The following is a 22123-nucleotide window of genomic DNA, read 5'->3' on the forward strand; positions in this document are numbered from 1 at the left end:
ACCTATCTCACTGTGGAACTTGTTCCACACAAATATTTTGACACATATCCCTTTTACTTTTACTGGCACTTTTATTAACACCAATTTGTTACGTGTATATCGTTTTTTGGTGCATAATTTGTGGAATGCACTTGACCTGATTGGATACCAACTCCGCCAACTAATCAAAGATGTAAAAGGATGGCCATTAACGTTTTACAGGTAAGCTGCACTAACAAAATCAAAAGTAAAGCCTTATTGATGACGACTTTTATGGTCTTCTACCTAATCAAACTGCATCATGTCGAAGTGGTAACTAACTACACGGTGGAGTAAACACAATGTCATTCGATGTGTTGATGTGTCAAGATTGCTGAATTGATAATCAAGTCGAAAGAAGATCCCCGACTCTTCATATATTGTGTTTAAGGAATAAATGAAGCCAACAAACAATCATTAAGGCAAATAAAATCTAACTAATGAGACGTTTGGCATCCAATAACTCTTTACGAAACGCATAATGGTTAGGTCGTAAGAAAACCGATTCTAAAAACTTAACGGAACGAAAGTATCAACTTTAGCTTAAATTGATACGTAGCGCGAACGACGAATTATGACGGCACACGTGTTTCAGTGATATTCAGTGTCGATGTTATTTTTCTATTCGAACATATTTATGATCTCCTTGGTTGTAGTCCTATCATCCCTTTGAAGCTAACTAACGAAAAATTTGAGATTCAGTAATACTGAAGAAAATACACAAAGTCTATATCGTTACATTTGGTTATAAAGCAATTGTTATCAAACAGTTGAAATATCTTGGAATAAGAGTGTAATTAAAGAATTTTGTACCATATTATAAGTGATAAACATTGATACAATACAATCACTACCATCAGTCACCATTAATCATATCTGAAAAATACATAGTCATTCTTGGAAGCATATTTAGCACGTTTTTATAAGCTTCACCTGTATGTATGTATGTAACCGACTCCTTTATACTCGATTATGACTTTAAACGGACATATTTAATTCAAACTTTGTATACTTATCAAGGATCGGTGACAATACAATAACTTCGTGACTATAGCGTGTTTTTATTAAACTATACGATTTATTATTTTACGTCTAAATTATATAGTCTTGTTCAATTTTGGTTGGATACTGGTTCCATAGTTCATACATGGTGTACATGCAGGTGCAAGCGCTGCATGCTGTGTCAGCAACACCCCCTCCCGCCCGCCGAGCCCCGCACCTACGCCATCTTAACAAATCGATATGATATGACTGTTCTCAGCTTCGCGGCACCGACTTTTCGGTTACGCTGACTGATGACCTCCACTCACGTTAACAATGACGAGAGAAATTATTGTCGCTCTTTTTTCGTATTTTAATTGGAAATTTTAACTACGAACGGAACGATAAAGATACGCATATCGAATTTTATTAAATACTGCATATTTTTAAAACAACTTCATTTCCATAAAAAGGGAACGAGTAAGCTGTTATTTTTTTTCTTACACCACGAGGTTCTGTCTCTTTTTTAAGTAGGTCACGATGTTATGATTGGGATGCAACGATGCAATTTCGAGACGTTTTGTTATCTCGACAAAAAGACGGTTTCTTAGTAATTCCGAGATGAAAAAATATCTTCGGTCAAAACAATGTGACCAAAAGCCACTTTTTGCTGATTAATAACAGAAAAATAAATATGTATAAAATAAATATACATTTGAATATGTACCTATTTAACCCTAATGAAATCGTTATTAATTTATTAACTAATTCTGGTTCGACTATTTTATACTTTGTAACATTATTGCTTTTCTTCAACGCCACATGTTATCACCTCCTCACGTGAAAACGAAACATAAAGCAAAGCACGTTTAAATTAAAAATATTCGCTGTCACCTGACCCATATATCTAAAACGCAATACCAAAAAACAAACGAGTGTGAAGAGTGAAAAATCGAGCAAAGAGCTCGACGAAAATTTTCGCCCGGATTCATATTGAAGGAGACGACAAACCGCAGCCGGGAGCGCCGCTCGCACCGGATCCCTTTAAATATTCAAACCCTCTAATGTCACGATGTCGACTTGCTTTAATAAGGTTCCACGGGCCAAACTATTTCATCACGGATTCTCAGTAGATGTAGACAGCTTTAGCCACGTAAATGGGTAACTGATGATGAGTTTGTTAATGAGGTAAGTAATGAATATATCAAGTAAATAATATGGCATTAAATGACATGAAGATATAGTTTGTCACCTTTTGTGTACCTGTATATTATACAAGCAGTTTCGATATTCTCTATCAACCCAGAAGCTAATTGATTTTATGAAGGTCATAGGCCATTTATTTGTTCAAAACTTTACACGGAATCTTTGTACGGAAAACTTAACAATAAATGGGATAGTTCATACACATATAAACCAAATCGGTAGAACATACAAGGACAAACAGAACCTTCGATAACTTATGAAAATTGTGCACTGACCATATGAAAATACTGAATAATCATTATATAACAAACGAAAGACATATATCCAACTTTCTAAATAAAAACTTTTCCCTTCAGCCTTCTCCATAACCTAGCTATCAATTCAAGATAAATTTTCCATATCTTACACATACTCAGTGTCCAGGCAATGCATCAGCAGATGTTTCCTCATTAATTGGTTACAAGGCAATGATCGTAATGGTCTGCAGTGTAAGTGATACGATACTAAGGTACTATAGGTACATAGTCTGGATTAATGCGAGAGTAATCAACGTGACGGTAATGCCTGCACATAAAGCATGTACAATCGCAGACGCCGCTATCTATGTGTCTTTGTTAGCATGCATCTGCATTCACAGGTATATACGGGTTTATGTGAAATTAGTACCTACTTATTTTCGGTAATAGAAACATTAAGACATAACTAGGACTTACGTAAGAGCACTAAATACAACAATGCCTTTACGATAGCAATGCCTTTAGTTTAGAATATTTTACACGCTTTATATTAGCTTCACCTGTATGTTTGTTTGTAACCGACTTCTTTGGGCGCGATTTTGACCCACTTTAAACGGCCAGATTTCGTTCAAACTTTGTAGATTTATTGAGGACCGATGACAATACACTAATTTGATAAAAAATTTCTATTTTTTAGTTCGGTTTTCTATGAAAAGCGTGTTTTTTTAGTTTTTTTAAACTATTTTTTTTTTTAATTTAAAAATAACTATAGGATTCATCATTCTTTGACGTGACCTTTGAATTTGTTCGCTTTCTAGAATCCGTATAACGTATTACCTATTCCCTAACGTATTTATAAAATCCACTGGTTTCGAAGAGCTTTTATACACACCTACACTAAAAGAAATTGATCCTTATAATACATTATTTTAACATTTGACATCGTAGAAAAAGAACTTGGAAATATTAAAGGAGTAAGGACCTATTTTCAACAATAACGCCTTTCGAAAGGCTGATACATGTAAACGGTAGGTACTCGCATTTACATGATTTCTTGTTTTGTAGATACATATGTTACAATCTGTTTTGAATTTAAAAAGGTCTCATAACGTATTAAACATTTCGTACTTTAGATCCTAGATCCAAGTGATTCTAGTTCCATAGCAATTTATTTAGTATTTACGAACATCTAAAAAAATTCCTGCATAGCCTCTATCCACTGTTATCACTCTATTCATGTGTCGTGTATGTATCAAGGGTGGTATTCAGGTAAGTAAATACGTAACAAGTAAGTACGTAATGCTCATTCAAGATCCACGTAAATCCCTTCAATATGGAGCGGTTAACTGCCGTCGCGACGTCTCCTGCTGAGCCTCCGCAATTCGACCTTCACGTGAAGTTTGCACTTTCTACACACCCATTGCTGATAGATACTTGTAATCTTGTATTTAAAACTTCGTAACCTGGGTACGAAATTTTTGATAATCATTGTGATAATCGGATGACGTATATTTAGATAATATATAGATCACGTTTAGCTATGTACACAACGTGTGATTGAGGCCATCAGAATTGTTTTAGGTATACATAATATGTTAGTGTCAAGCTTCGTCCGTGTTTTTGCGTAAAACATTCGGTGCCACTAAACTGGTTCAACAAATGATACGCTATTAAGTTTAATTCATTGTCACACGGCTGTAATAGCCTTCGTTCGAAACGATATATCAAGATGTAAGATTACAAAACAATGAAATGTGTACCGGGATTGTCGTATCTCTGTATGTTTGGTTAGAAATAATAAAGTGCACATAATATGAGAGCCACCGTTCCACCTCGGTTGATTACTGCATGGCACGGGCGGATACTCGCTTCAGCTGTTCACTTCCGCTGGATAATTGCAAGAAACACCTATACGAGACTTTCTCCACTAATGTCATCGTTAATGGTGTGAATATTTAAGATAAGGGACACAATATGACAATTTTCATAATCAATGGAGATATACATAAATTATGATGCAAAGGACGTTTTTTACATATTATGAAGAATTCTATAAGCTGTTATAAAAACTCATCTTAATGTTTATTGATATTTAACACGTTTAACAGTTTACACGTGCAATGACTTGAAAAAATCATCACAGCGAGTTAGTAGGTGAATCTGTCCGGGTCCGTAGAAGGCGAGTGGCGTACTCGGATTTTAAAACAATAAGAGCGTCTTGTACAAGTGCGGTTGGATGCGCGAAGTTCGTCGACCCACCGTGTGCCGCCCGCGCCCCGCCCCGCGCCGCGGTCTCACTTTCGTTGCGCCCGCGGCTACCCCGGCGGCCGCGGCCGGCCTCACGTGTCCGCGCCGCGCCGCCACCACCGCGTGACGTCATCCAGGACGCAACCGACGCAACGGTGCCCACCGCCAGCCGAGCACGCTGGAGCGCAGACGTGTTTGTGCTTCTCATTACCACTGCCATGGGAACCACCGTTCCAAATATATTTTATTAAGTATATTACTAGTTACGCAAGTATCATGCTATTTTTAGCCGATTCGCAACTCTATTAATTCCGTTGATACGCTATGTAAATTTATCGAAAAAAAACTTCTGCATTATTTATTATATTTCAAACACTGACTAGCTCAAGCACGTTTTTAATATTAATTATGTACATTTGCAAAAATTCACACGACATTTATTTCGTAAAGTGGCTATTATTGCAAACCGAAACTACATAACTTGTGGGAAACAGCGTAAACGTCGTCTAGAGCCGAAAGTGCGAAATACCACACTTCGGTGTAAATGTTAGGGTAGACATAAACACTAACTTTACAATAACGCTTCTGCTGTGATATGTCCACACGGTGCTAGACTACTGGATGACTACGATGTAACTCATATTATGTAACATTGATAGTGATGTACGTTTCAGTTACAGCATTGAGTAGGTCCTTTAAAGGAAATTGTGTAGGTATTAGTTCGGTTCTTATATATTTTCATCTGGTGGCAAACTAGCATAGGTATTAATCCGAGAAAAAATATTCATCCTCCGGCTCACAAAAACAAGCAACCATTCTTTGACTGTTTTGAGCAAAACGCGATCAAACAATCACGCTCAAAAACTCAATATTACTCAATAATATGTAACTCTTCTGTAAGATAAATGGGTAAGTTTAATTCTGAATTCAATAGGTGTAAAATACCATAAAAGAAAACTGCAGCGCCAACATTTGGCAGATTTCAGTAAAAATTCAGTTTCCCACGTTTTTAATAAAGCGAATCCAATTACAAAACAAGTTACATGTTTGAATACGAATCGGATATTATTCAGTCTATTCTAAGTATCTAATTAAAGTTTATAATCTTGTAGGCCGCGAGCCAAGTCAGGAAAGAAGTACTATGTGAATAGCTGACTCAATGGAAAGTCTCGTCGAATATAATAATGAAGATGTGTTCAAATAATTTCAGAAAAGAATTACATATTCGGAAAGATTTGTAACGAATTTCAAATGAATGAACTTCAAGTTTATAGCTCACAACGAAAGCTTCGTCTATTTACAATACTCAAACTCTTTAAAAGATGTTGAGAAATATTGCTCGCACGAGGCAATAATGTGTCATGAAAACAGACATTGGCTTGTATTGAGGTTTTTTCAACGATTTTTTGTACTTATGTATGTTGATTCGAAAAAAGCTACATTGTACAGCGCGAATATGCCACATTTTAGATATTCAAGGATCTGTTGATACTTATGTTGTTATTTGTTTGTATTAGATACTAGCTTTCCGCCTGCGGCTTCACCCGCGTTTTCAAAAAAAAACCCGCATAGTTCCCGTTCCCGTGGGATTTCCGGGATAAAACCTAGCCTATGTCACTCAGAAATGATGTAGCTTTCCAACAGTGAAAGAATTTTTCAAATCTGCCAAGTAGTTTCGGAGCCTATTCAATTCATACAAACAAACAAACAAACAAAAAATCAAACCTTTCCTCTTTATAATATTTGTATATGTATATGTATAGAAAATCTTTTTATTTACCTTCCAAATACCTTCAATCAATCGATTACATAAAACGTTTTTCGTGATTTTTTTTTTCGAACTATTTTGCACTGGATTCTAAGTTCAGTCAAGTGTCGTAAACATTTCCTTGCAGTGACACGATTGACGTCACAGTTATCTAGACAAGTTTAAGCAACGGTTACGCAATAATTCAGATTGCATCTAGTCGAAAATACAAATTCTAATTAATTAGAAATATATAAGACTTACAGATTGTTAAAAACCCATTTAATAATACCTATTAATTTCAACATTTACATAATTTTCAATTAAAATGATTAATTACTGATTTATTATTAGTGACAGTTGAGTGTATAAAATATGTATATACCTATTTTTGTCAAGTAAATTCTCTGTATGAATATTTTTTTTCTTACTTATCCTTCGTCGATAACGATCCTAAACGCGGCTTGTAAGTTGTGGTTGCTAACCACCATTTTGTGTTTTTTTATTTAGATTAAAATCTCCGCTTTTGAATAAGTAAAACATTGACGACTATGATAAACAATTATTGTTTTGCTTGATATACGATTTTTTTTTTTACTAAAATGTGTGATTTTTTTATGCAGAGTTATGCATTCTTCCATTTCGTGAATAAAGATTTCATATTTTAAGCCTCAAGTCAATACACAGCGCGACGGGTGTCAAATACCTATAGCCGAGGTCATCAGCGCATGGTGACAATTAAAACCGGGATAAGTGTTGCGTGTACCTGGGAGATGAGAGCCACGGTCGATACGGGGCGGCGTGGGCGGGGGTGGCACCTAGTTAAGGAGTTAGATTACTGCTTTATAATGCTCGCGTTTTATTTATTCTCAATAGCGTACACGTTCGCGACTCATCACCGACGCTCGATTTAGTTATTTTTCTCTCATAACGGTCTCGCCTGGGGTCACCAACTACCGCTAACGATTCACATAAATTACTCCGCACCGTCTGATCGCCGCGGCCGCGGCATAGCATGAGACAATCGTATTTGAAATTCTTATTAGGCGCGCGAGTGACCGTCTCGTTTTGGTATACATAATGTACGTACACAAATGTGTGTAATTTCAATAAGTTTAATAAAAAGCGTGGGCATCGGGGCCAGACGGGGTCGGTGTGGGGGCGCGGGGAGGAAACTCTTCATTCCCATTTAGCTACTAAATTGTAGAACGGGCGGAGGCCATGATTATGTTTACTAACCCCGAACCCCGCGCCCCCGTCACTACCCGCTCAGAATTAACACACGATCTTTGTCCAAGAGACGTCTGCTGGCAAAGCATAATACATACTACCTACCTATTATGTGTAGATACATATCAATTATGTATAAACAAACACACATTGAAATCGACATTCACAAATAATAGTGTCTTTCATATCTCTTAAATAATGCTACCTTTAGATAAAACCAAAAAAAGCTCAACAGCTTTGTGCAGGATTCAATATTTACCAACAAAGTAGAGACTTCATTTCACTTCATCTAAAAAATCTTGTTAAATTTTGTCCAATAAGTATTTGTATTTTTACCTTAAGCATCGCTTCAAAAATTTCTAGTCCAAAAAATAAGTTGTTGTCTAATATTTTATATCGCCAAAAGTTGTTTACGATTCATCTGCCAAGGACTTCCTAGTTTTGATAACGTTTACATTTAATAATAAGAACATTTAATCAATTAATTTATTGATTCCTAATACATATACCTACATGTTAATCAAAATCTTATTAATCACATTGAATTGGAAAGATTACTATTTACTAGGGATTAGTATACGATGCACTTCTCGTGTGAGTCACGATCGCACCATGTTGTGAATGTCAAACCGAATTGCTGACGTCGAATTCTCACCTTGCAAATGTACATATAAATAACAAACGAGACGATTTTTTAAACTAAAACATTATATAATTAAACGAGAATCTTGTTGTTTAAAGTACATTAAGTAGGTACAGTTATTATATACTTAGGCTTAATCCGTATTATTTATTATAAACCCAAATTGAAAAGACATTATCTTTAATAACATCAAAAGATACTTTATTCAATTTTAACATCTTATGCCGGGTCCAGACTGGTGAAACGTAACATGAAATGTAACATGCAATGAAAGAATTCACCGTCCACATTGCTGCAATGTATCATGAAAGGTAACACACTTTGTAACAATTTCTCATAGTTTGGACGTCTTGCGCGCGCGAATTGTGCATTACACGCGCATGCTACGAGCATTACAAGCCGCGCGCGGAGCGATCCGAAATTTGTCGGTTTTTCGACGAACACAAAGGGGCAAGGAACACGACTACGGGAGGTTCGTAGTGAATGCGCGTTATGAGCGCGCTATGCGTCCACACCAGCAGCGAACATGCAATGAAAGGCAGAATGTTACATTGCATGTTACGTTTCACCAGTCTGGACCCGGCATTATAGCTAATAAGTTTTAAGCTTAGCTTCATTAATTATTTTCGATTAAATTAAAAGTTACGAATATTATCCATACTTACAACTGAATCGTATGCATGGATTCTTAATTCGCAAAACATTTGTAAGAACACAACTTTTGTCAATAAAGGTCAAACTTCAGATCAACCACTTACCTAATATAATACGAATGTACATGAAAAATATAATATTCAATACATAGCCGCATGTCTGCGAAGTTGCGAGTAAATAACGCTATTCAGGTAAAGGGTCGTTCGCCTAATGAAAGTCGATGGGACGAATGTTTCGGCTTTAATTACAATTGATTAAAACTGCTCCTACAGTATGCTGTTCATCAACGAACCGAGTGCTAATATTAATGAGTCATCACATCTATACAAATCTAGATGCTTTATCTAAATCGAAACTATTTTCATTTGTGCAGGAAAATATCAATCCATACTAATATTATAAATGCGAAAGTAACTCTGTCTGTCTGTCTGTTACTCAATCACGCCTTAACTACTGAACCAATTTGCATGAAATTTGGTATAGAGATATTTTGATACCCGAGAAAGGACATAGGCTACTTTTTACCCCGGGACATAGGATAGCTTTTATCCCGGAAATTCCATGGGAACGGGAAATATGCGGGTTTTTCTTTGACTGCGCGGGCGAAGCCGCGGGTGGAAAGCTAGTATAATATAAATTATCGCAATTTTTTTGTAAAGATGAAATTAATAGTCGCTAATAGTATCTATTATATTACATACTATAATGTTCTTATAATTGAACCTTATATGAGTGAATGCATTTTTCTGGACAAATCTTAGATCCGGTTCTATATAACATCCTGGCTATCTTTTGCGTAATTTCTTACGCAGAACCACATGTGATGTAGATATGACAACTATTTGAATTTAAATAGTATTTAGCACAAGATTATTAAGTAACAGTTCCTCGAAGTGTAATGCAAGTGCCACCATATAAACGAAGATAAAACGCAATAACGCCACGCTACCGATTTCACGTTCGCACTTCGTTCATGATTCAGCATATCAAAGAAGGTTCCAGACTCACGCGCAAGTTCCTAGTCGCCACTCTTAATATAGGCTAATCGTCTATTAATAGAAAATAATCAAACACACGCACCACACCACTGTCGGTGGGTTCGTACGTACACATTCGCAGAAACACAACGGCTCTTTGCCACCCAAATTATTGCCGTATTTATACCATGTACACGAAAATCAATACGAGCCGTGTCTTTGTTGTGAAACAAGGACGCTGAATGTATTTATAGATTTAATTGTAGATTGTAGAAAGACCGTTATTAGATATTATACTTATTCCAAGTGGGAGGGGAGTTCGCGGATCGATAGCACGCGATACGACATAGACATGATCGGGGTTTAGATATGCTGTACGCAGCTTTGTACTTTGGGTGTGAGTACACGTGGTGCCATATAAAAATCTCCTGAGAATCAATTTACTAAAACAATAAAAAATAGTCGTAAATAAAATTTCAGCAACGGTCGAAACTGATAATACGTTGCCACGCGATGTAATATTCGTAACATTCATGGTGAATTAAAGTGTCGGTACGTAAAGTCAAGCATTCGTGTAATAACAGTTACAACCTAAAAGTTAAAGTACCTATAGTGAATGAACCCAATAACATTGAGACTAAAGGCAAATTAATATAAATTCAAGAAACGATTCATGTATATGAACTGCCTAGGGGCAGATGTCTACGGTTCCATAAATTTCAACGTCGAATTAATAAACGAACAAAAAAATCTGATACACGTGCCCGTATAGACCGAATTGACTTAAAATGCGAAAGTATGAATAGATAGATAACCCCACGTACAGTTGAATATGGGGTGACTATGGTGAAGCTTAAGAAATGGAATCAAAGCCCCGCCGTATATAGCACTTTTCCTTTAAAAAAAATAATATGCAAAAACAAATTTCTTGAAAAATTAGAATATGCGTCATTTTAGGTACATTGTATAAAAATATATTTCTTATCTTAAAGATGTTTAATTCTTATTGTAAGTCTATCTACAGATTTATATCAACTACTACTACTAATTTAAACAGCCAGTTCTATATAATCGAACACTTAATTTTTTTCACCATATTCATTACTTAAGCTCTTGATTTTTGGTAAAAACAATACTAAATAGCATTACACACTTCGCGAGAATAATAATAACAATACATATGACGGTAAAGGGTTAAGGTCATGTATTCAAATGATCAACCCCATCTCAAGAGAGGACGATTTGTATTGAAATATATAAATTCATATAAATACATAATGCATTATGAGAGGCATCGAAGTAAACCCATAACAATAGTAGGTATATTGTACTTAAACATAAAAAAGTCATATGAAAATCAATATTGCAACTTTAACTTATCGAAAGTTCTAAGTGCTTAAACTTGCGACTTTTACAAATACCAATAGTAATCATTCAATGTTACCACTAACCAAAATCTTAAATTCATATTATTGAGATTACCAACACAACTTTTCTAAGGGACGAATTTGAACAAAAGACATTGTACATGATATATCTGAACCTGAATTAAAATTCATCAACTAAAATGATATTCTATGCGAGTACAACATATCATTGCAACTTGTAAGCTGTAAACCGTTAGAACAAAATGAATTGCGGAGAAAAATAGAGCGGTTCCATTACAATTTACTCCCGGAGTAACTAGATCACTGCAATCGTTGTATCTTTTTATTAGTGTAAAAATTCGCATTGCTTTCTGTCATAACTACATACATTCATTTATGATATAAAGTTAACTGATTACCGCTTCTTCGTCCGGGTAGAAGTTCATATTTGTAAGCTTATCAAATTCTTAACACTTGCGGCACTTAAACTACGAGAAGACAAACTTAACAAACCAAAAATCTGTTCAGCGGTTCATAAGTTGTAAGTGGTGTACCTTTTTTTATTCGGTAATAATGCAAAAGATGCTCACGGCTCCCGAGAAAAGATCCATGGGTTATGCCGGATTCATTCAGATTCAGATAACCCCAGCGCGTTTCGACGCGCTGCTTTCTGCGCGGGAACACTTCGCAATCTTCTACGTGAAAACTTGTATACCCAACACGATTCTTGTTACATATGTAGGATACTGAACATACCCAGTGTTTGCGATAGTTCACTTACTTTGATGCTTATCTGCTAACTGTATAAGGGGGTTGGGCAGGTCCCGCCGCCTGTAAAAGCACATGACCTTAGCCTCCACGTTGCCGGAGGCCGTTTTATTTAGTTCTTCTATCCGCCGGATTTGGTACGGAGACGTCGACGACGTCTCGAAATAGACGCAGTCTGTGGGACAAGAAAAAAAATTGTTAGATCCAAAAAAAAAAAAATTCTCAAAATTACACACCAGTTTCTTATTGGAATTTTTATAATATCATTAGCCCGGTTTACACGCACGCTCTTTCGCGCGCGATTCGGCTTTCACGCGGGAAAGAGCGAGCATTTAAACGATGACAGAGAGAACGAGATTGCGCTTCCACTCCGCACACACTCCAACGCGCCATGCTTTCCTTCGTTCAATCGCGCGCGATTATCGTTTACACGCACAATCTTTCCTCTTTCCTCAGCGCGCGTGCTTTCCCGCGTTCAATCCCGCGCACTCAATCACGCGGTAAAGAGTGTGCGTGTAAAACGGGCTATTCTCATCTTTAGTATTGCACTAAAAGCAGCGATACCTAGGCGATAAGCGAGATCTTCACTACATAGTATAAAACAAAGTCGCTTTCCCTGTCCCTATGTCCCTATGTCCCTTTGTACGCTTAAATCTTTGAAACTACGCAACGGATTTTGATGCGGTTTTTTTTAATAGATAGAGTGATTCAAGAGGAAGGTTTATATGTATAATAACATCCATTAAATAGTGGAGAAGTACTGTTATTTTTGAGGTTTCTAATGTGATGTCGTAAAAAATTACATTGTTTCCGCTTATATTGCAAACGCAGGCTGAACCCTACGAGTTTTATCAAAATAATGTACTAAGTATTATACATATTGAAAAGGTCTACAGAAAAGTCCGCGATGGTATATGTCTATCTCTTATGGATAAACCACAATAAAATTTTTTTGTCATTTACTTTTTACGACAAATAAAAGCTAATTTTCGAAGCGATTTTCACCAATACAGCATTAGGGTGCACTCACACACATCAGTCACCGTCACGGCACGTCACCGGACAGGATTAAAAAAAAATATGTATCAATAGTTCTAGTATGACTCTGTTCCCACACGACAGTCGCCGGCACGAAATCTATCAGTGACGTCACCGGTCAGGCACGTCAAATAATCTTTCCATACATGTATCATACTTTTATCCCCACTCACCCGGTGCCGTCACGTCTCAGTTCAGTCAGCGTCGTGCTACCGTCAATTGCTACATGTTCTCTAGCGTGACACACGTCTAATCACTGACTAACCTGATGTATGTGTTCAATGATTCAGTCAAACCGGCGACGTGACTGACGGACAACATGACGGTGACTGGTGTTTGTGGATACGTACACAAACCGTCACCGATCAGTCATCGGTGACTTGACGGTGACTGATGTGTGTGAGTGCACCCTTAATCCTTAACCAATTAAATACCTTGAATACATTGTTCATTTAATATAGATCTATATGGCACTTTACACCGTATGATTTAAGTGAATATTTTCGAAGATATTACAGATTTAAAAATTGCGGGACGTAGCGTTTGCGGCGGTACCGGCCGGCCGGACCGCTATGTTTTTACCTCTTTATATGTACAACGTTCACAGTTTTTCTGTAGTGTATTTAGTATCAGCATTGCACCCGTGCGAAGCCGGGGCGGTTTAATGATAAACAACAATTAATTAATTATTTTGAATTTTATTCCTTGTTCATACATGAAAAATATAGAAATTCGTAGTGATATAACAAAGTTGTTGAAATTATTGTTTATTTTTTTTTTCACGTTTGACCTGACAGACTTAGGTTTTATTAATTGTAATATTGATGGACACAAAAGAATATTGTATAACATACTACAAAGACCCAAGCCCAGCTTCACACGGGTGCAATTAACTTACATAACACATAAAGGTAAGTAAGTGGTAACTAATATAATTTGGCCAGTTGTAAACTAAATGCTATTAGACTACAAGCCCGCATAGGACAAAAATATGGGTCAAATGAACCACCAGGGGACATATCTAGAACGATAGCAGAGCAAAAAATAATAAGATTCATCACTATGCCGTCACTTGTAAGCTGTCCAACTGAGTGCAGATGAGAATTGAAAAGTACAGGTAGACTCGGTAAATTTTGGTCATATATTTTTGTACGGCATTCTTAACCATCGATAGATCCATTAAAAATAATAAGAAACCGCTCAGTGCCGTACAAAAATGGTGGTCCACCAAGTCGGTATTTTTATTTAATTTCCGAGAGTTACCGGGGGTAAATTTGGTCATTTGACCATGTACGGCATCTGTGTCATACTATTGCTATACTGCTTTTAATCCATTATTCCGCAACGCCGTACAAAAATCATGGGGACAAGGGGAAAAAATCGAGAGTTATAATCCCCTCTCTTTCCCCACTCCAGGGGGTCATTTGACACAACACGAAATAAATTTATTTTTAAAGTATTTTATGCATAGATAATATTTTTTCATGTGCCGTACATTTTCGTTGGTTCAAAGGGGAAAAATCTGAAAAAGAAAAAAATCCATATAACGAAATGTTTGCTTTATATTTTTATAATAAAATATAAATATACATTAATATTAAGAAGCTCGAGGTGGTTAATTATCACCTTGGAAAGTCGGAGTCAGGTGGAATGGACTCCGTTAAATTGATGAACTAATAAAAAAGCTATGAACGAAAAGATGTGAATTATATGCAATCAGTCCATGAATACAGGTAAAGTCACAAGCAAATGCTAGTAATATATACATATTCAAAATGTACAAGTAAAGCGCTTTCAAATGATATTATTTTTTTACTCTGTATGTTTTGTCCGCTAGAGGGCGCCACATTAGATTTTGTGAAACCCCATATGGCCTTTAGCTAGCTGGTCGCTGGTTATCCAGTGAACAATTCAGACGCTTCTAATGATATATCATTTGTCGAATTCTGATAAGTAGTTTAGAAGTTACGAGGGAATAGATGAACATACATACATGACCTGAAAACAACCATAACCCTCCTTTTGCTTTGCCGTAGTTGGGTAAAAATATGTTAATGCCGTACTGTATCAAATGGCCATAAAGCACCCTTAAAATTGTAGCTTTCGTCGCTTTCATCAGCCTAAAAGATGTGGTCTGCACAAAAATGTACGGCATCGTTTTTTCCTAATTTATCTATGTTAATACTATTTAAAACAACGGATAAAGTGTAGAAAACTGTTATATTTCATTAATCTACGATGTTTAAACTTTAACAAAATTTCTGGTTTTGCATTTCTCTATAACTTTTTTTAGAACGGTTTCTTTTGAACGGCAATACTATACAACAATTGAATTTTACAATATCATGTTAAAAAAAAAGTTCCCGTACAGGGTCAAATGACCTTACAGCTCTTTATATCAAGAATTCGATGAAATTAAGATGATTATTGGTATACATTTAAAAGAACAATTATTTTTTGACGGCATTGCTTTTAATAGTACTTTTGAGTGCTAGATAATGTTTTGGAACCGAAGCCGTACTTAGTCAAATGACCCCGTGGAGTGGGGAAAGAGAGGGGATTGCAACTCTCGATTTTTTCCCCTTGTCCCCATGATTTTTGTACGGCGTTGCGGAATAATGGATTAAAAGCAGTATAGCAATAGTATGACACAGATGCCGTACATGGTCAAATGACCAAATTTACCCCCGGTAACTCTCGGAAATTAAATAAAAATACCGACTTGGTGGACCACCATTTTTGTACGGCACTGAGCGGTTTCTTATTATTTTTAATGGATCTATCGATGGTTAAGAATGCCGTACAAAAATATATGACCAAAATTTACCGAGTCTACCTGTACTTTTCAATTCTCATCTGCACTCAGTTGGACAGCTTACAAGTGACGGCATAGTGATGAATCTTATTATTTTTTGCTCTGCTATCGTTCTAGATATGTCCCCTGGTGGTTCATTTGACCCATATTTTTGTCCTATGCGGGCTTGTAGTCTATATGCATGAGAATTTAAATTTGAATTTTTACACAAACGACATTTTATTTGAAATGTGTATGTTTAAAATTTAGATCTCGCTTCTGTAAACCGTTGCGTAATTTAGGAGTTAGTGAATTAACGTACAAATGGACTCGTAAAGCGACTTATAATAGGAACATAATAGTATATGGAATCGGAATTTCTTGCAGGAACATTCTGGTAATAATAATGATAGTTATAATTACATCCTGCAAAGGACAGACAAAAAAAACTAAAATATGAAATATTGAAAAAAATCTATTTCCATTGCGCGTGCCGTATCTCCTGTACATATTATTTCTCAGAAGATCATACAGGAATGTGAACCCACAATACCACGATAGCCGTGGTAAATGCAATTTAAACATCATTAATCTTAGTTTTTTGCCTATATATGTAATATACAGAAGAGCCACATATCGGTACGAAGCGGTGCGGTAACCGGTCGGCGGTTACGAGCAACGAAAGCGAAATGCATCCACGCAACGAGCCAACGACTCTCGAGCTTGCGATGACTCGACAGCCAGCCTTGTGACGTTATCGTGTCTTCCCGTAAGCGCCAAGTGTGTAAAATACACCATAACATAGTTTTTATTTATTGTATAGAACATAATTAAGTAGCTTACATGATGCATAATAAAGTATGGTGTCTATGGGAAAATGATTAAATAAGTATGTTCTGTAAGCAGTGTGAGTGTGACCCGGCCCGGACGGTCACCTGCAAATCCAATAGTGAATGATTTCTTTTTTTAAAAGGACCAGTAGTAGATGCTTGAGATGACCGTGTTCAAACAAACTCATAAGCTTTATATTTATAAGTATAGATAAATAATATTCATATACAAAATAACTAATATTTGTTGCCTACTAAGTTCAGTTTATTCGTAATCGCCATCGTCGGTCTATTTCATTCCCACCAGAACGCACTGTATGCGTCCTTTGAGAGTTTGGCCTTAGTGTCATCAACCTATTAAATGAATATAATATTCTGCAGTTTTATTATTATTTAATTAGTGATCCCTATTATTGGAGTGGTGTCTTACATATTTCTTACAAATCAGAAGTCTAAGTAAAATAATAATAAAATGTATAGGCACTTTACAGCTTAGAATTTCTTATAATACAACGAAACCTGGGATGTACTTATAATCTCTTTCAAGTGTTATTTAGAGTAGGAAATTAATGACTATAATCCTAAATCTAGGATTTCGGACCTGAGAAATTGCCCTTATATCAAGTAAATGGAAAATGTCTAATCCTCCTTCCATTTGAATAAATTGAATACGAAATGTTTATTAGTAAGGATAACAATAAAGTAATATAGGCACCTCTAATAAGGATAACATGAAAATAATATGTATATGTATATCTATAACTAGAATTTTAACAAAATGTAATAAAAAGTATCATGCAAATAATGTGCTCGTATACACAATGTTAAATATTGTTGTATAACATCAATCTACATTATAAAAAGAGGATTTAAATCTGACAACGATACCACTCTATGGTTATCAATGAAGGAACATTCAAGATGACTGGCTAGATAAAATTCTATTCACCTGGATGAGTTCAAGGCTGGCCTTGAAGAGGTTCTATCAATACGGTACTGTTATGAAATACTTTTGTTTATACTAGCCATAAAAAAAGAGAAACAATATTTAAAACTCAACTTCAATATTTACACACCGTTTCGTTTCCTACGTCACGTTGGTACATCATAAACGTTGTACCTATAAACGATTAGTGCGATACTGTCCATCATTGATATACAGGGTGTCCCAAAAAGTAGTGATGAACGAAAGCTGGGAGGTAGAGGACCTAAAGGGCTATCCGAATCACCCCCATGTATGTTATGCGATTTTTAGTATTTTCGGAGATATGACATTTTTTTTCAATTTTTCATCTATCGCTGAGTACGATGAGATTTTTATTTATGGTGACGTGAATTATTGCGGAATATGCATGATTTTTTTTTGTGTGTTAAGCTGAAAGATAGGCCAATTCAGTATGGTAACATTTACTATCGTTAGATCTTTGAATGGAATAAAAAAAAGAATTAAATGCCAAGAAAGATAAAATTACCCAGTATGTTCACCACTTCAAGGGCCCGTAAAAAAATAAAATCACATAAAAATGTTTTCCGTTTGGCTTTTAAAAACTTGCTCTATCTATCAGGAAGCTACCCTGAAAATTTCATTTTATTATTCAGAAGGCTTCAATCGAAAAATTGAAATCTAAATTTGGTAAGTGCAAAAATTGAATTAACATGATGACACCCTGTATTATGTACTTACATATTTATTTTCTTTGTACATGTGTAAGCTATGAGATTATTTTATAATAAGATTTAATTCTATGCACCGTATGTGCATACCGTCAAAAGATGACGCAGCATTTTTTTACGTCTCAGATACAATACCTACCTAAAGCGATACGCCCTCGCTTCGCTTCTTTATCACGAAAACAATAAAGGTTGACGGATTCTACTTACGACACAATCTGAGTCTCAACAAAATCAAATATTTTAATGCACCATTTATTTAAGCCAGTATCTACGTACTCTACCTATAAAATCAGCTCAGCGTTTTGCTGAAGAGGACGAACACAAAATATAAAGTAATGGGAAACAAGACTACTCATTGCCTCCCACATAACTTGAAATACGGACAATGTCCACTCCAAGTTGTTAACAACAAATCGATGCATTATCGAAGAAAAATTAAATGTTAAACAGGTAATTATGAGGAGTGTAACACGTGGACGTGTAACAAACATGGCCGTATTTACCGTTACCATATACAATAGCGCACACACGCGGCGCACAATGACTCCGAACAGAGCCTTTGAAATAGTCCATTAGGTACCTGAATTTGTCATGGAAATTATACAATGAATATCTCCGACTGCGAACCGGAGTATTTCTGTCCAAGCAATTAAAGGCGAAATTAAATTTGCCATTCGAAGGTGTATTTTATTTTGACTTCAGGTAAATCAATCTTGTGAATCCACAAATGGATTAACTATACAGTCCATTTAACGTGAACAATAAAATATTTGTAGTGAAAAAGGCAAATATAGAATTGATGCAATAGTTTTTGTGTGAACTTTAACACGCAAACAAGTGTTTGTATAAACAATGTGTCGGATTAAACTTCTAATATATTTTGTTATAAAGGATGTTAAAGGGTTAAAAAAAGTGGCAGATTTTCTCGTAAGTACCTACTTCATGTTATCAAGCTTTTAGACTAGAGTAGATAATTTTTGAAACAAAAAAAAATCGCAGTCGGATGAAACCCATTAGAAAAGGAGGGGAATATGATAAAAATGTAAGGAAAAATAAATTACTAAGGCAAATATAGAATTGATGCAATAGTTTTTGTGTGAACTTTAACACGCAAACAAGTGTTTGTATAAACAATGTGTCGGATTAAACTTCTAATATATTTTGTTATAAAGGATGTTAAAGGGTTAAAAAAAAGTGGCAGATTTTCTCGTAAGTACCTACTTCATGTTATCAAGCTTTTAGACTAGAGTAGATAATTTTTGAAACAAAAAAAAATCGCAGTCGGATGAAACCCATTAGAAAAGGAGGGGAATATGATAAAAATGTAAGGAAAAATAAATTACTCTATATCTTCTCTTGTATCGGCTTTTCGGTAATATTTCAAAAGAAAAATAATTATCTGTTCTAAGTTTAATATTTTACAGCATATTCAAAAGCAAAATGATGTCGATAAAAACATTTCAGGTAGTTCGAGAAGTGTGCCTGATTTAGTAAAAGCTAATTTTCAGACTGTTTGTATGCATTTCCTGAAAACATTTACTATGGTGGTGTTTATTTTTTTTACACCATATGAAAGTAGAGATTTCAATGAATAAAAGGCACCCCAAGTTTTTGAAAAAAGCTGATATTTTGACGGGTGACTTTTCGATTGAAAATTAGGTTGTTTTTTTGGTATTCATTCAAAATAAGGCGAAAAAATAAATATTTTCAATCAAATAATCAGTGTATTTGGGACATTAAAGTAAGTTTCCACCAAATTTCGTAGAAAAAAAATAAATTTTGAAGTAGATAGAAATAAAAGACCAAAAACTTGGTTTTTTGAATTTTTCACCTAAATTTTTAGGTTATGTGAAAAAATTGTGAATACAAAAGTTGTAGAACTTTTAATTACCTACAACTTTGCCATTGAACTTTTTTCTATAGGACTTGTAGTTTTGTCGGAAATCGAGAGAAACCATTTTTTTCTCTTAAAAGCTCCCCCCTCCCGCTTCCCGAACTCGGATTGACCGTAATTTATTTTTCCTTACATTTTTATCATATTCCCCTTCTTTTCTAATGGGTTTCATCCGACTGCGATTTTTTTTATCTTTTCATTATTTTCAAAGGCTTCTACCCCAGTCTATTTAGCCATGCGCCAGATAGATTTTCTGTTCGCGCTTTCATTTCCTTTGACATAGTTTTTATTGTGTCAAAACATTGTTCTTCTATAAATATTATATATTTACCTAAATAAATGCTCGATCGCGAAAATCCTTCCTATGCTGAAATTATTATGCCGTTCTTGGATTTCCAAATGAAATTTTACCGAATATTCTTATTCGAATATTTGAATGAGTTAATACCTATACTGATAAATTCAAATCAAAATAGTATTTATTACATTGCATAGTTTACTCAATTGTCAAGATAATTATGTACATAACTAATATGAATTCCGAATACACATTTTTAACTACGATACAAAGTTGCTATGGACCAGGGATAAACAGACCTAAATCTTTCCAATCTGGTGGTCATAATCAGACTAAAAATAGCTTTGGGATCTCAATCCGCACGCTATGAGCATTATCGCATACCTACCGACTTACAATTGCAAAATATAGCTATTAATTACTATAGTTCTTCTTTCCTGTGCAGTGTGATAACACCAGTGTTTTCTTATCAACATGACAACCGACGAAACAAGGCGTCATCTGCGTGTTTATTCCATTATTGAAATGTATAATGTGTACATAACAATTATTCAAAGACAATTATTTTTAATCAGACTTATGATAGGTGTATCCAATATTCACGCAATGTCTTATAATGTATAGTACATAATATTATCATGTATGAAGCTTTAAATGTTAGAACTCTTCATTTTCTTACTAGCTTTTCGTCCATGGCTTGCCTTAAACTTAATTTAAATTGACTACTTTAAACCGTCTTCGAGGAACAGAATGTATTTTATTCGACGGAAGATGAAAAAAAATGGCTTATGGAGACGAGTCTACAAAACAAACACTACATAAAAATATACATTACAATTTACAATAGAAATTAATATTTCAATGTGTAAACTTTATTAACCGACTTCAAAAAAAAAGGAGGAGGTTATCAATTCGGCCGGTATGTTTTTTTTTTTTTTTATGTATGTACACCGATTACTCCGTGGTTTCTGAACCGATTTACGTGATTCTTTTTTTGTTCGATGCAGGATGGTGTCGAATTGGTCCCATAAAAATTTTATTCGGATAGGCCCAGTAGTTTTTATTTTATGAGCATTTTTGTCTGTATTTGTAAATGTTGCAAGTGCAAGTTTGAAGTCGGTTGTTTTTAACGCAGTTATTGACTTGTTTTAGTATTTACTTTATCTGTGAATGATAATAAAATATGTATTTACCATAAATATGAGAAATGAATTAATTATGTCTGTCGAATAAATGTATAATGTAGTTCGAGTATTATCAGGAACACAAAAAATAGATTCTCATACATTTTCGTTACGTCCACGGCCACGTCCATACATAATATTGTTATTCTCCTAAAACAGTTTATGGAAACTTACAAAACAACAGTGTTTACTGTTTATAAAACGGGAGCACTATGCTTGTATGAAACTACTATGTATACCGAAAGCGCTTACTCGTCGTATGGTATCTACGCAATATAATGTTGACACCGATTTATACATACATGCATTTAGATATAGGAAGCGAGCGTCGCGGCCC

At 35.3% G+C, this 22123-nt stretch overlaps 1 protein-coding gene across 3 annotated transcripts in view; it reads right to left on the reverse strand.

Annotated features, from left to right (window-relative positions):
* The window catches only part of MTA1-like (metastasis associated 1-like), a 54807-nt gene that overhangs the window by 25886 nt on the left and 6798 nt on the right, over nucleotides 1-22123 (reverse strand). For all 3 annotated transcript variants that reach the window (XM_090112134.1, XM_090112133.1, XM_090112135.1), the window contains one exon: nucleotides 12088-12249. In XM_090112134.1, the coding sequence (XP_089968260.1) occupies nucleotides 12088-12249 (162 nt within the window). The remainder of the gene's footprint in view (nucleotides 1-12087; nucleotides 12250-22123) is intronic.

Source organism: Colias eurytheme, chromosome 18 (assembly GCF_061535395.1).
Source record: "Colias eurytheme isolate Ceu_HAF_F1 chromosome 18, ilColEury1 Martin Lab GWU primary, whole genome shotgun sequence".
Taxonomy (NCBI): domain Eukaryota; kingdom Metazoa; phylum Arthropoda; class Insecta; order Lepidoptera; family Pieridae; genus Colias; species Colias eurytheme.